Source organism: Lycium barbarum, chromosome 10 (assembly GCF_019175385.1).
Source record: "Lycium barbarum isolate Lr01 chromosome 10, ASM1917538v2, whole genome shotgun sequence".
NCBI classification, from domain to species: Eukaryota; Viridiplantae; Streptophyta; class Magnoliopsida; order Solanales; family Solanaceae; genus Lycium; species Lycium barbarum.
Window position 1 is genome coordinate 57,415,412 of NC_083346.1, and position 14,478 is coordinate 57,429,889.

A 14,478-nucleotide genomic window follows, 5' to 3' on the forward strand; every position below is an offset into this window, starting at 1 on the left:
CATATATTATGTATCATATATATGTATGGGGTATGGGGAAGATGACAGTGTTATATACGCACTACCACCTGATCAGCTGGTCACATGATGATGATGATGATGCCCACAGAGGCCGATATGATACGATGGGATGCCCATAGAGGCTTGACAGGTGTTATATAGGCATATATATATGACCCTTATGCATGCATGCATAGTATTTATGTACATCATTGGCCCACAGAGGCAGTTTAGACATACAGGTTGCATTCATTTCATCCTATATTCTCTTATGTCTCTTTCATGCCTTACATACTCAGTACTTTGTCCGTACTGACATCCCTTTCCTAGGGGCGCTGCGTTTCATGCCCATAGGTTCAGGTAGACAGGTTGACGATCCGCCCCTGTAAGCTGTTGTTCAACTGATATTGGAGCACTCCTCTTGTTCCGGAGTTGCGGTCTAGTTTGGTACGATATTCTTTTGATATGCATATGGGTATGGCGAGGCCCTGTCCCGACCTTGTTACGTCATACGCCCTTATAGAGGCTTGTAGACAGTCATGTCATAGTTAGACTTTGTATGGCCCCTTCGGCCTATATTTTTGCTGTATAGTATTTCACGATGGCCTTGTCAGCTTACACAGTTTTTGTCCAGCGTAGTTGTATAGTATGTCTTCTTGGGCTCATCCCTTTTTCGGCATATTTCTCATATGATTTAGTGGACTATCATCTGGTGACCCCTAAGGTCCCTCTTGTTTATGATCATGATAGGAAAGCATGTTAGCGGTGCTCGGCGGGTAGGGCCCGGGTGCCCGTCATGGCCCTCCAGATTGGGTCGTGACGCAAAAGCCCCTGGGATAATAATTTTTTTCTTACTCACCAAATACTAGAAAATCAGTAAAAAATCTACTTCCTCTGTCCCAATTTATGGATATAGTTCGAATTTTAAGAATCAAACAAGAAAATCTTTGACCGTGATTAATTCGTATGCCTTTTAAATATTTTAAATTATTAAATACTGTGACTTATAATACTTTTTTTGTAGTTTTAAAATATGTAAGTTACTTTTCAAAAATCTTAAAGATGGTATGTTCGAATTCATGATTATAGCAAAGAAGTTTGACTCTTGAAATCTTAACTGAATCTCATAAATTAGAACAAAGGAAGTACTTGTTTTTCAAGAAAATAGTTTCTCTGAAAATATTTTCCTTCGAAAACCAAACTCACCCTTAACTTTAAAAAGTCTTTTATAGAAAGATAAATAAGGAAGTAAAATTTGAAGACTGGCTACAATTGGTTGTTGGAATGGCATGCGTACCTGTCATATGATATTATGATGTAATCAGTAATCTACACCCACCAGCCTTCTTATTGCACCATTCTTGAAAGTCTTGGTTTTGTTTTTCTCATCATAGAGAAGCCAGATACGTAAGGAGAAATCAAGATGCATCTATGGCCATCAATGAGATTAAGGGAGTCTTTCAAAGAGAGATACTTGAAAAATCTTGAATGGAATCTCCATAGAATGGATAGTCAGAAGCAATGTGGCAACAAGTCTGCCAATGATCAGAAGCTTTTGGATGGTTCCAGTGAGGCAGGAAGCTGTTCTAGTAATGGTGAGGGAGAAAAATTGGTTGTGATTTGTAGAGAATTGCTCATGATTCTTTCTTGTTGCTACTGCTGTTTCTGCTGTGGAGGTATACCCAATAATATACTCTTTCTTTTTCCCTCTATTTTCTGTGGAATTGTTAGTGATTTATAGGGCTATTGCTTTCTGTTAGCTAAATCTTTGGCTCACAATTCCTCCAATTTGTAGGGTTCTTTACTTTATTTAAGAAAAAAAAGACTTAATGGTCAAAAGCACGCATGAACCTTTTTCACGAGTTTCACACCCAACTATCCGTTGTTCCCTTTTCATAAACCATCATCATATATGTATTAAAACACACCTCGAAGCTGATTAGACCAACTATCGGTTGTTCCCTTTTACTACCTGAACTATCAGGGACGGACCCATGTATAAATTTTTGGCGCTCGAGCACCCATTAACCGTGGCGGATATTCTATGTAGACATATAGAAAATATCAGAGTTTTGGTATAAAATAATATATAGCACCCAAGAAGCAATAAAAGATATTGGTGCTCTAGTTAAATGTTGTATGCTTAAGGCTGTGCCATGGAGGAGGCCAGTTCGAATCCTACTCAAAGCAATATATTTTTTGTTGATTTTAAGGTCAGCACCCAGGACCATTGAATCCTGGGTCCGCCACTGTAAACTATCACCTAGGTGTGTTTTAATACATAAATGGTGATAGTTCAGGTATGAAAAGCGAACAACTGATAGTTAGGGTGTGAAAGTCGCAAAAGAGTGGTAGTTCAGGTGTGTTTTGATCATTATGTCAAAAAATAATTCTGAAAGTGTCTTACTGTGATTTCTTCTGTTTCACAGAATTTTCTTACCAAATTGAGTGTAGTTGCCATTTGCTGTACCAGGGGATTCTGTAAAAACATTACGATAAAGTGATATATCAATTATCTAGTCTCACCTCTTCAAGAGAGGCTCATTGGCAAGGAAAAGTATGTTTTAAGAGCACATAAAGCGAGGCGAGGCACTCAACATGTTTTGAGCCTCACTTCAGGGCTTAATCGCGCCTTTGACAACACTGTCGTACCATGTTCAATGATGTGGCTTCCATCAATGTTGAGCTTCCAAGTGTTTTCTAGTGATTTCTGCCAATTCATCATAATGCTACTGAAAGTGTTCTTATTATTTTCAGCTATCAAACACACCTGCTTCCAACTCCAGCTCTGTTCCATGCTGCTAAATTTCTTGCTCATTGACACTTTAATCTGGAAAAAGATTTTGGTGGAAAATGTTGTTTGTGCTAACTTGTCTATGCTCATATCTGCTAGTGCACCTGGCCTTCCAAATTTCCTACATCACAATGCTAGGAGTTATGGTAAGCAAGAACCTGTGGACAACAATTTTGGGAGATGCAGTCCACCACTTCCCTAACATTTACAGTACACTGTTGCCAGTGATCTTGAGGCCCAAAGGACTAGATATTTGATTACGAACTCTTTTTGCAATGTCATTAGCAATCAGTTAACTATACACTAGTGACTTTAAAGTTGCAAAAGTTGCGGTAGGATCCTGTTTAACCCCTCTCAACAGCAAGTTACAGTAGATGAACAACCATGCACTATCTACAAAGGCATAGGTTTCACACTATATAAGCTCATTTCTCATTGAGCTCAAAGTATATAGAGCTAAAATAGGAAGTTTCTCCAGGAAAACCAAAATTCTTAATACAGAATGAGCAAGGAGTATATCTTTTAAACATAGATAAAAGGGAGACACTGCAAATTGCCAAACTAGAATGAGTAATATTCTAAGGATGGACACTTTTAAGAAACAAAAGTCATGACAAACTTATATAAGCTTTTGCTTGAACTTATAGGGTAAACCTAAGCAGACAAGAATAATCCCAGTGTTTGTTTCCTTCTCTTGTGGAGCTCCAGCAATGGTCATGCTGTTAGAGTGACAGGGTTTGTATTCGAAATTTGATATATTTTTGGTGGTTCTATTCTAATACTTTGACATCGTTTGGACGTGATTCTTTGTTGCGCTTTACAGTGGGGAACTTGCTGGTGGACTTGAGATCAAAAGTGATATAGTGTGAGGGACAGGAGCCAATTAAGGGTTTTGCAATCAGATTCTAGTCTTGTTTTGATGATACTGATCATTGATGTTGTAAGGAATCTGTTTAGGAGAATGTAAATATGCAGGGATGGACTCACATTTTCCCAAGAGGAGTCACACGAATCCGCTTGGTTGGAAATTTTTACTCTATATTTAATTATTTATTTATATTTTTAAATAGAAAAATTACATACATATTTTTCTGATGAATCCGCTGGACAAAGCATGGTCATGCGGGTTTATTGCTTCGCGAAGGTCAAGGGTTCGAAACGTGGTGGTAACTTTGCACCCACCTCAGTTATAACTTTTAGTCTCTGTGATTGCATTGTGGATGTGCAAACAGTAATCGATATTCACCCCTAGCAATTTTCCCTAGCTAGCCTTGTTATTGTTTTTTCTTTTTATTTTTATTTTTAAAGATCACAACAGCTAGCCTTGTTAGTTTTCTACATCTTTCTATTTTATTTCAAACTTGTTTTCTTACTCAATTCCAATAAACTTATTCTAAAGTCTTTTTCACTTCAAAATTGGATCTTTCAATAAAGTGAATTATGTTTCTCTCTTTCATTACATTTGCTAATATATGCAAGTGTATTTGTTGATATTACTTATAATTTGTTATCTTAATTAATCTTAACTTAGTTTTTTGTTGGAACTTTTATTTTGTGTATAGTTTGAAATTCTAGTTTTATGTAGAAGCTCTCATTCATCCATAATTTGTATTAGTTTAGTTTACTTTATTACTCTTTATGTTTTGTTGTCTTCTATTTGTTATTGACAACTTTAATTTGTTATTTATAATAGGGGAAAAAATGTTTATATTTTCTTAAAATTCTTAGAGTTTAATAAACTTCTAAGTTGGTTAAAAAGGTTTTTTTTTAAAATTTTAAATAACTATTACATTCATAAAATAAAATTTGTTAAATTAAATAAATATATTATTAACATAATTTGTTAAAGTAAATGATTTTTTCATAAATAAACAAAAGCTTCAAAGTTTTGCCAACTTTTTTAAATATAAAACAAAGAACCAACTTCATCTTCATCTTGACGTCACAGAATGAAATAAGAAGGAAGGCAGCGAACAATTCCCCTTGTAGCGCCAGATGCTGACTGTATGGTTAACTAACATTGTCTCCAACTGAACTTCTTGGTGCAAAATCTTTAGTCTGCCACTGTAAATACATGCATGGGATAGCAAGTTCACTTTTAAAAAAGATATTTTTTGAAGGAGGAAGATATGCAGATATGAGGTTGCAGGTCTTGTTCTATTCGTAGTCTGTGTTTTACGGGTAATAGGCCTTTCCATCTGGAATTCTTATAGTGGCGTTGGAAGGTTTTAGTGGGTAGCTATAGGCGGTCTAATGATGACTAGAATATGCCAGGACTGATGAGAGAAGCATTAGTAGTTGTAGCAGGCTTTTGGGTGCTTCATGGGATTAGGGGGTAGTATGGACCACATGCGAGCTGTGCGAGTGGCATCTAATTAGGTCATGGAGGAAGGGGGAGGCTTCTGGGACAGCGAGGATGACATGTTTAGTAGAGGTGGAGAGTGTAGGAGATGCAGCATTGACTCTAGAGGTAGTTGCCATATAGAAGGAAGCTACTGAGGCAGTGAGTAGCTTCTCTGGCCTTTTCTTGAGAATGTTTTCTCGGTTACCTGAATCACACTCTCTGGAAATAATTATTTCTATTTCAAGTTTTAGCACCAAAGCAATCTTGAATGTTCTTGAAGTGTATGGGCTAAAGTCTGGTTGATTGTTTTCAAACAGTATTGTCCATTATCTCTGGTGACAATCCAAATTCACTGCATGTGGTATAAAGAACAAGCATACTTGTTACATGTTTTGTTAATTTATTTGCTTCTTTTGTGTGTTATGTTGTCTCTGGCTGGGTGCTCGACTTATGGTCCTTCAAAGATTTTGCCTCTTTTTCAATCTATTAGTTGTCACTTGTGTGTGTGTGTGTGTCAGAGAGTTCTTTCTGGTTCGTCTGTTATCTTCTTTCAGAATATATTTGGAATAGACAAAGGTGCTATTAGTTTAAGCTATTAATGTGAAGTCACCTTGATTTTGTGTATGATACGTATCTTTTAACATGTCCACGGCTTAAAGAATGCAGTGATATAGGTTATTAGATAAATTTTCTTCAATTCTAACAGTGTAATGGGCTGCTACGAAGATCATGTCCTCAAAGGCTGAAACTATTGAGGAGGAAATCTAAGCCTTTTTATTTAACCTTATACCATTTACAGTTTTTCTTTCGGAAGTTTCTACTAGTATTTGTCTCTCTCTAGTGTTTCGCTTATTGAGATCATTTCCTCTCAATTGAATGGAATCCCAGCTTTTAGCTTTTATTAAATTACTATATGTGGCAGACAATCTAATTATCCCGTTCAAGATAAACAATTTATCAGAGGGAGTGTCTGGTTTCTTGAACTTTTAGAGAACGATGGAAGGGGATTCGTGCTTAAGCTTTTCAAGGTTGAGTTCCTGAAATGGCTTAATCAAAATCTCTCCCCAATCCATCCCTTTTGTCAGTTTTATCATCTTCCTAAATGATATTTTCTACTTTACGCTGTAAGCGTTTGTATTATAAATATCAAACAATTTATATGAGCTAAGATGTATCTTGAATCGTAAAGCATTTAGCCGTTTTCTGCCTATTGTAGTAGCATTTTTCTTTGTTTTTATTAGTCTTATCTTAAAAGCAATTATTTTCCGTTTGCAGATTAATGTTGTGTTGTTGCATTTGTGATTATATTTCTAGTTGACGAGTCTTAGTTATCTGATAATTGCGTCTCTCTTACAGCTTGTGTTGCTGATGAAGAATAAAGACAGACAGATACTGGAAGAACCTATTATGGAATTAGAAGATGTAAATAAAAGATTTTGAGAGTTCTTGAAAGTAGTTGATGCAATTTAAGCTTCGCAACTGTTGTGCTAGCTATGTGCTAACTCAATTATTGTTTGTCTGTCTTAAATTATATTGCGTCTCTCTCCGCCTCTCTCTTTTGATTTTGTTTCCTTTTTGTTTATGTTTTTTTTTTTCTATTCTCCTTTTCTTTTTTGTTTTCCTTTTTTGGGTATTTTTTCTTCCCTTTTTTTGTTCCTTTCTCTGTTTTTATCTTTATTTGCCTTTCTAAAGATAAAAAAGTATAAAAATATAAACTGATTATTTTACATTAATACAAATATAGGAATTAAATAATTAGACTAGAACAAGGAATAATAATTTTTTTTTAAGCAAAGCCACCAGAAAGGTGGAAATTTATTGATAAAGAAAATATGTACATATCAATCCAAAAGTGATTGATCAAATAACTAGAACAACAACAGAAAGGAAAATGAACAAGTGGAAAATGGAAATACAGATTTTGGTTTAAGACAGACTAGTAACAACTATTAATCCAAGGGCCTTGACTTGATAACATCTATCACACCTTCAAAGTCTCACAGGTGGCATGTTTCAAATCAGTTGAATCATTCTTCAGGCCACTTAAATATAGTTATGATCTTCTGTACAAACCATCATCTGTATGGAAGCAAAACCACTTTCAAACTTTGTACCATTGTCCAAAGAGCATGAATCCTAGCCTGGACATATGTAGCATCCATATCAAGAAATAATATAGCTACTGTAACTGTCCATACTAGTTCATGCAGCATTTGAATATGGTTCTTCTACATATCTTGCTTATCAGCCTGGTGATCTTTCAAAAAAACTGTAATATTCTTTCAATGTTCAACCTATCCCTAGCTTAATCCTTTGCATGAAACCAGGTCTCTATAATACTTGATCCTTGGTTAGTACAGTGTGCTACCTAGATCATGAGCATCACACCATTTATACTAAGGAATGAGCATGCCAAGCACACTGATACCACCCTAATACAGATGCTGCAAATACTCACAATCAGTTGGCAAACTGTACTCAGTAATAGTTGCAATTCTGATGTCAGTCTGGTGCTTTGTCTTGAAGGGTTCTTATTCTCAAGTTTGGAATTCCTCTCTTCTCCATATTTAGAATCCTCTTAGCTTGACTTGGCAATTCCTGAAAATTATGAAACTGAACTGGACCTGCAAAAACAAAAACCAAGTTAGTTAAAAAATCTGCAAGCCCATTTCCTTCTCTATGTATGTGCTCCACAGATACTGTTTGATCATCCATCATTCTCTTGATATCATCCACCAGCATTGAAATGCTCCAAGGGACCTTCCATACAACATTTAAAATCATCTTCATGGTCATGGAATCAGTCTCTATGATCAATGGAAAAAGCTGCTTTTCCACACAGTACCTCAGTCCCATCCTAATAGCCTCAGCCTCAGCCACAATATTTGTTCCATCTGTCAAAGTTTTAGCAGCTGCATACACCAAATTTCCCTCTTCATTTCTTATGCAAAAGGCAGCAGAACTTGGACCTGGATTTCCTTTAGCAGCTCCATCAGTATTACACTTGTAAACTCCAGATGCAGGTCTCCTCCATTTAATAATTCTGCATATAACAGTATGCTTATATTCTTCAGAACTGAACAATCTGATGCCATATAGTTGGAATATTCAGCCCAAGAAACTGAACTTTACATAACATATGAATGTTCATATTTATGTCATATAACACTCTACTCAGATTCATTATACCACCATGAAGCCTATTGTTTCTCCACTTCCATGTTTGCCACACAATAAAAGCAGACACTGCTTTATATGTGGTCTTCATTTTGAAATGACATTTTGCTTCCCACCAACTTCTTATAGCATGTTTGACCTGAACACAATTCATGCTCAATCCAGCCCCCATATTGAAGTATCTCCATACCTTTGTAGCCAAATCTCCACATAGAAACAGATGGTTTATTGTCTCCATCTGAGCATTATGACATCAGCAACACTTTGAAACTAATGGAATGCCAATACTTGCCACCACTTCATCAATTGGGACTTTAAACTTCCACAATCTCCACAGGAAGAACGAAATTTTAAAAGGCACCCCTTTGATCCACATATTCTGAAATGGCACTATTACATTAGCTTTTTGTCTCAGTAACTACCATGCCCTACTTACTGTAAACTTACTTGTACTTGTCATCATCCAGCAAGGTCTATCCCATTCATTTGATGCATATTTAATGTCAATTTCCTGTATTATATGTTGCACAATATATTCAGGAAACAGTTGCATGAGTTTGCTGATATTCCATCCTCCATCTGTCATAAGTTCAGAAACATCTTCAGCATGCTCATTGATTTGCCAGGACTGGATAACCACATAACTAAGAGCACCTAGCTTAGTCCAATTGTCAAACCAAATGTTTGAACTTCCAATCTTTGGCTCCCACCAGATTTCCTGTTCTATACTTTCCATTGTTTCCAACATCATCTTCCAGACTTGTGACCCTCCCTTCCATTGAACCACCTGAGGAATTTGTTTTTTACAGTATTTATTCCACATAAAATTAGCCCAGAGAGAACTAGTGGTTCTAAACTTCCACCAGAGTTTAGCACATAAAGCTTTAGATGTGTCATAGATAGACCTGAAACCCAAACCTCCTTCATGTTTGGGAATGCACATGTTAAGCCAAGCTGCCCAGTGTCTGCATCTTCCTTCATCCTTATTATTCCAAAAGAACCTGGCAAAGATCCTGTGTAGTTCCTTTATAACATATTTATAAGGCCTTATAGCAGATAAAACATGAATTGGAATACTTTGAAGGACACTTGTAATCAACACTGCTTTTCCTCCATAAGACAGCAACTTGCCTTTCCAGGTTTGTAACCTGTCTTTGACTTTCTTCAATAATGCAGTATAATCCACTTTCCTTTTCCTGGCATGAGTAATTGGTACTCCAAGATATGTAAAAGGAAATTGACCTCTAACAAATCGTGTTACTGTTGCAACCTGCTGACTTAACTCATGTGATACTTTGCTGAACATATAAAAAGAAATTTTCCTCTTGTTTATCAGCTGTCCAGACACTTTCTCATATTCATGAAGAGTATCCATGATCATCTGTAAAGATTGGTTATCTACTGCAGAAAAAATAATTGTATGATCTGCATATGCCAGATGATTCAAATCAACACTCCACTTTGGCATCCCATATCCAACAAAACCAGGCTAATCAAATAAAGAATTTAGTGCCCTTGAAAGAACTTCTGCAGCAATAATGAAAAGAGCAGGAGAGAGTGGATCCCCTTGCTTGACACCCCTTGTAGAATGAAAGAAACCATGTGCCTAGCCATTTAGGAGAACAGAATACCAATTATTTGCCAAAAGCCTCCATATAAGGTCAATGAAAAATGGAGAAAATCCCATCTTTCCCATCACTTTACATAGGTACAACCATGAGACCCTATCATATGCTTTTTCCATATCCAATTTAATCACAACATATGCTGGTTTTCCTCTTTTCCTTATATTAGTTACAATTTCTTGTGTCAACAACACATTCTCAATTATATTCCTGCCCTTAACAAAACCAGATTGATTTGGAGAGATCACCCTTGTAAGTAGCTTATCTAGTCTGTCATGAACTACTCTGGATATGACCTTATTGATAAAGTTGCTAAGACTTATAGGTCTCATATTAGAAAATGCCTCAACCACATTCTTCTTTGGCAGTAAAACCAGATTTGTGTGAGTGATTGACTTGGGAAGAGTATGTCCTTCAAAGAAAGCTTTAACAACCCTATATACATAAGCCTTTATCACCTCCCAACACTTCTGATAAAATATACCAGAAAATCCATCAGGCCACAGGCACTATCCCCATTTAATTCAAATACAACCTTCTGTACTTCCTCCATAGTAGGTTGTTCAGCAAGTAGTGTATTATCCTCTTCTGTGATCAGCTCTTGAATATGATTAAAAATTGGAGAATCTTCACTAACCTCTTCATGAGTAAATTGCTTATGGAAAAAGTTGACAGCTTGAGCAGCAACACTATCAACATCCTCAAGCCAATTACCAGCATCATCTTTAATCCTCCTAATTTGGATTCTTTTTGTTCTTCCTTTTACTAGACTATAGAAGTATCTAGTATTCTTATCACCTTCAGAAAAACAGTCCATCCTGGCTTTTTGCCTCCAGAATTCCTCCTCATAATGAAGATACATCTTAAGTTCTGCTTGTGCCCTTTGCATGACCATTCTATTTTCTTCAGATGGATTTTCTTCAAACAACTGCTCCTTAATCTTAACTATTTCCTCTCTGATAGCAAGTTGTTTAAAAATGTCACCAAAAGTAGTCTTACTCCATGTACTTAAAGCAGTTTTCAGTTTCTTCATCTTGAGCTTAAATGACAGAAATACATCATCAGTTAAGACTGCTTCCCATTGTTGATTAACAAAATCAAGAAAAGTATCATGTTCCACCCAGAATTTGAGAAATCTGAATGGTTTAACAAACTTTTCCACTTGATCTCCACATGATACAAGTAATGGTGCGTGATTAGAACCAGTCCTTGACAAATGTTCCACCCCTAAGTGTCCAAACCAATTCTGAAATGTATCATTATGTACAATCCTGTCCAATCTCTTAAAAATGCAGTCATTAGTAGCCCTACCATTCCACCAGGTGAAAGGACTCCCTTTGAAAGGCATCTCATGCAACTCACAGGAATTCAGACAAAAAGCAAAATCCTCATATTCTTGTGGCAAAACTGGTAAACCTCCTATTTTTTCTTCTTCATTCATTATAACATTAAAATCTCCACCAACCAGCCAAGGAGATGTCATATTACTAGTCAAGAGGTATAAACTGTCCCACAATTGCAGTCTCTCCACTTTTGAACATTTAGCATACACCATTGTAACCACCATATCTTTATTGAAATCTTGAAACTGCAACTTTACAGTAATAGATTGCTCAGTATCCAATAGAACCTCAACATCAACATTGTGTTGCACAAAGAACCAGATTTTTCCATTACAGTTGGAATTAGCATAAGGCATTCCAAGTTTCCTTCTATATTGCTGAATTTGTCTCTAATGCTGAAAAGGTTCCATCAAAAATATCAAAAAGAACTTGTGGTGCTTATTTAACATTTGAACTCTATGAAATGCTTGTTGGGACTTCACTGATCGTATGTTCCAGAATAAATTTTTAACAATCATTTAACAGATTTCTTAAGGTTACTCCTTGTTGAATACCTCACAGTTTGTGGAACCTCTGAATTTTGCTTTCTTCCTTTTCTTGGCCCTTTGCTTTGTGATTTTGGAGATAATCCTGCCTCTACACACATCTGTTGTAGTTTCATATCAATAGCAGCACCATCGCATCTCCCTTCTGATTATTGATCAAATTCAACTTATCAAGTTTCTCCTATAACTTGTGAGAGACTACATCATGTAAAGCTTTGTTAGGTGATACCCTTACAGCAACATTCAGAGGCTGCATATCTCTAATATCAGGAATAATGGCCTGTCACACCCCGATCTTGCTAGGGTGTGATGGGTACCCGACCCTTACTTAGGGCCGAGCGAACCCTCAGACTCTTGCTACACATAAAATCACGTCAAACTTTTTAAAACAAATAAGTTAAAGCACATAATAATTTTTTTTTTCCAGAAATATTCTTTTTCGTAGCTTCCAAGCCGAACAAATCTAAAGTCATACAAAATTCAATACATAACACAGACCGACATATCGGCTGACGGAGCCGCTTACAGACTGACAACTAATACCCACGACGCTGTCTGCAAAGTCTCTAACATAAGTCCAGAAAGCATAACATACAAACTCTAACTCGGCAGCACTCCGGGAACAAAAGGAGCTTGCCATCTGCACTGGAATATCTTCTATACTGGCTTCAACTCAGCTGGGAGTACCTGCGCGGCATGGAACGCAGTCCCCGAAGACAGGGGGTCAGTACGGAATATGTACTGAGTATGTAAGGAATGCATTACAAAGAAACAGAACCATAACTGAGACAGATAGAACTAACAAATAAGTACAGTATTCAGAGTACCAGACGCTTATTATTTTTCAGACACAAAGCATGCATACCTGTTTCACATGTCAGTGGAAGTACAGAAGGTAAGTGTTTTAGCCAAAGTACCAAAATACTTATTCTACAATTACAGATCGCTTGTCCGAAGAGGTACAGAAAATACAGAATACAGAACGGAGTACCGAACGTACCGAATGCTCAGGTGATGTCATATATCGAACAGAATACAGAACGTACATAATACTCAGATGATGTCATATATCGGACGGAATACAGAACGTACAGAATGTTCAGATAGTGTCATATATCGGACGGAATACAGAACGTACAGAATACTCAGATGATGTCATATATCGGACGAAACACAGAACGTACAGAATACTCAGAGTGCTTACTTTCCGGACACAAATTATGCATATCGGAATCATGTAACATCTTCACAAATAACAGATCCTGGCCCTGTGATAAGGGACGTGGTAACAGAATCATCATATGTCAAAATCATGTGTCAATATGTACATATGTAGATAGCAGATAACAGATCCCGGCCCTGTGATAAGGGATGCGGTAACAGAACCTGGCCCTCTGGGAAGAGACGCGGTGAACAGAATTGTCACGACCCAACTCCGTAGGCCGCGACTAGTGTCCGTGCTGGACACCCAAACGTACCCAATAACCCAGACTAGCATATCAGCAGAATATTTTTAAATGTAAAAGTCAATTGGCGTTAGTAATTATCATAAATGAACCGACATAGTACATGGAAGCCGATAAGGCTGTCACAGATCATATCATCCCAAACCATATACAGAACCCACACAAGTATGTCTACAGACCTCTACAGATTATAACAGAATCATAAGACGGAACAGGGCCCCGTCATACCCCTAAATAGCATACATATATACAATAGCAGCAGACTGTACCAACATATAGGCTCTGGACAAAAGAGCACTCCCAAAATAGCAGAATAGATGTCCTAGGCAGGCGGGTCAGCAAATCTGTCATCTGTACCTGCGCGGCATGAAAACGCAGCCCCCGAAGGAAGGGGGTCAGTACGAAATATGTACTGAGTATGTAAAGCACAGAGCGTAGTAAACAAAGTCATAATCGAAGCAGAAGATACAGAAAATGAACTGAATATCCAGATTAGCAAAATGCTGATCATATAGCATAAATAGTATTCGCTGAAAACATATGTCGTACCTGGTCCCATTACGGAACAAGATCATAACCGAAACATAACTTACAGAGAAGTGAGTGTAACATCCGAAGTATCAAATGCATATTTTCAAAACATGAGGAGTGTGTACAGAAACATATACCATATCATATCCGACCCCTGCCAAGGGACTCGGCAAACAGAACGTGGCCACCCCCCTACGCTGGTGCCACAACACATAAGGAGCAGAATAGGGGATAACCCCGTAACATAACATATCATATCAGATGGCCATATCAGATCATATCATATCAGAATGTGTGTACATGGCACAGCATACTCCACAACCCATGTACATATATACCTGCCCCCTCACATCGAGGCACGGCAAACAATGCAGTGGAATACGCTTGACAACATATCCTGGCCCGGGCTTAGTGTGGGAAACATTGAGGCATCCACGAATGGAGTAGTGAGAAACTAAATGCAATAAGAATACCTTATATATTTCCCGAGACTCAATGAGGCATATCAAATGACGAATCAAACCAATAAAATCGGACGGAAGCACAATAAGTGAATTTCGAATGTCATAATGGATTACAGAAGCATAATCTTTCTAAGTTCGTTTCCAAGTTCCAAAACAGTTTTACAAGACTTAATGGAATATTTAAAACAA

General features: G+C 37.1%; 2 protein-coding genes across 4 annotated transcripts; one reads left to right on the forward strand and one right to left on the reverse strand.

The window, feature by feature from the left end:
- The first annotated feature begins 1,280 nt into the window (after positions 1–1,280).
- On the forward strand, positions 1,281–6,702 carry LOC132615851 (uncharacterized). 3 transcript variants are annotated; one of them, XR_009572872.1, is made up of 3 exons: positions 1,281–1,676; positions 2,758–3,529; positions 3,618–4,301. XR_009572872.1 is itself a non-coding variant. In XM_060330448.1 (2 exons), the coding sequence occupies exons 1-2, from the start codon at positions 1,424–1,426 to the stop codon at positions 6,515–6,517; spliced, it is 276 nt and encodes a 91-aa protein (XP_060186431.1). In that variant the 5' UTR covers positions 1,281–1,423; the 3' UTR covers positions 6,518–6,702. The 3 variants fall into 3 exon arrangements, 2 of the variants coding, with proteins under 2 accessions (XP_060186431.1, XP_060186430.1); XM_060330448.1 differs by lacking the exons at positions 2,758–3,529; positions 3,618–4,301 and adding an exon at positions 6,495–6,702; XM_060330447.1 differs by having other exon boundaries at positions 2,758–4,294.
- Positions 6,703–9,804: 3,102 nt separating this feature from the next.
- LOC132613005 (uncharacterized) lies at positions 9,805–11,639 on the reverse strand. The gene is made up of 3 exons (XM_060327068.1): positions 11,061–11,639; positions 10,425–10,979; positions 9,805–9,921 (listed from the first exon to the last, which is right to left on the reverse strand). Exons 1-3 carry the CDS (start codon positions 11,637–11,639, stop codon positions 9,805–9,807), a joined length of 1,251 nt encoding a protein of 416 aa, XP_060183051.1.
- Between the last annotated feature and the right edge of the window lie 2,839 nt (positions 11,640–14,478).

Bases quoted from the DNA above. Each gene is read 5' to 3' on its own strand.
- LOC132615851 (XM_060330447.1), top strand. From the start codon at position 1,424: ATGCATCTATGGCCATCAATGAGATTAAGGGAGTCTTTCAAAGAGAGA. The intron at 1,677-2,757 runs GTATACCCAATA...TATTATTTTCAG, and splicing joins CTGCTGTTTCTGCTGTGGAG to CTATCAAACACACCTGCTTC.
- LOC132613005 (XM_060327068.1), bottom strand. From the start codon at position 11,639: ATGCCTTATGCTAATTCCAACTGTAATGGAAAAATCTGGTTCTTTGTG. The intron at 10,980-11,060 runs GTGGAACATGAT...CTGTCATTTAAG, and splicing joins TCAGATTTCTCAAATTCTGG to CTCAAGATGAAGAAACTGAA. The intron at 9,922-10,424 runs GTATATTTTATC...CTAAATGGCTAG, and splicing joins GTGGCCTGATGGATTTTCTG to GCACATGGTTTCTTTCATTC.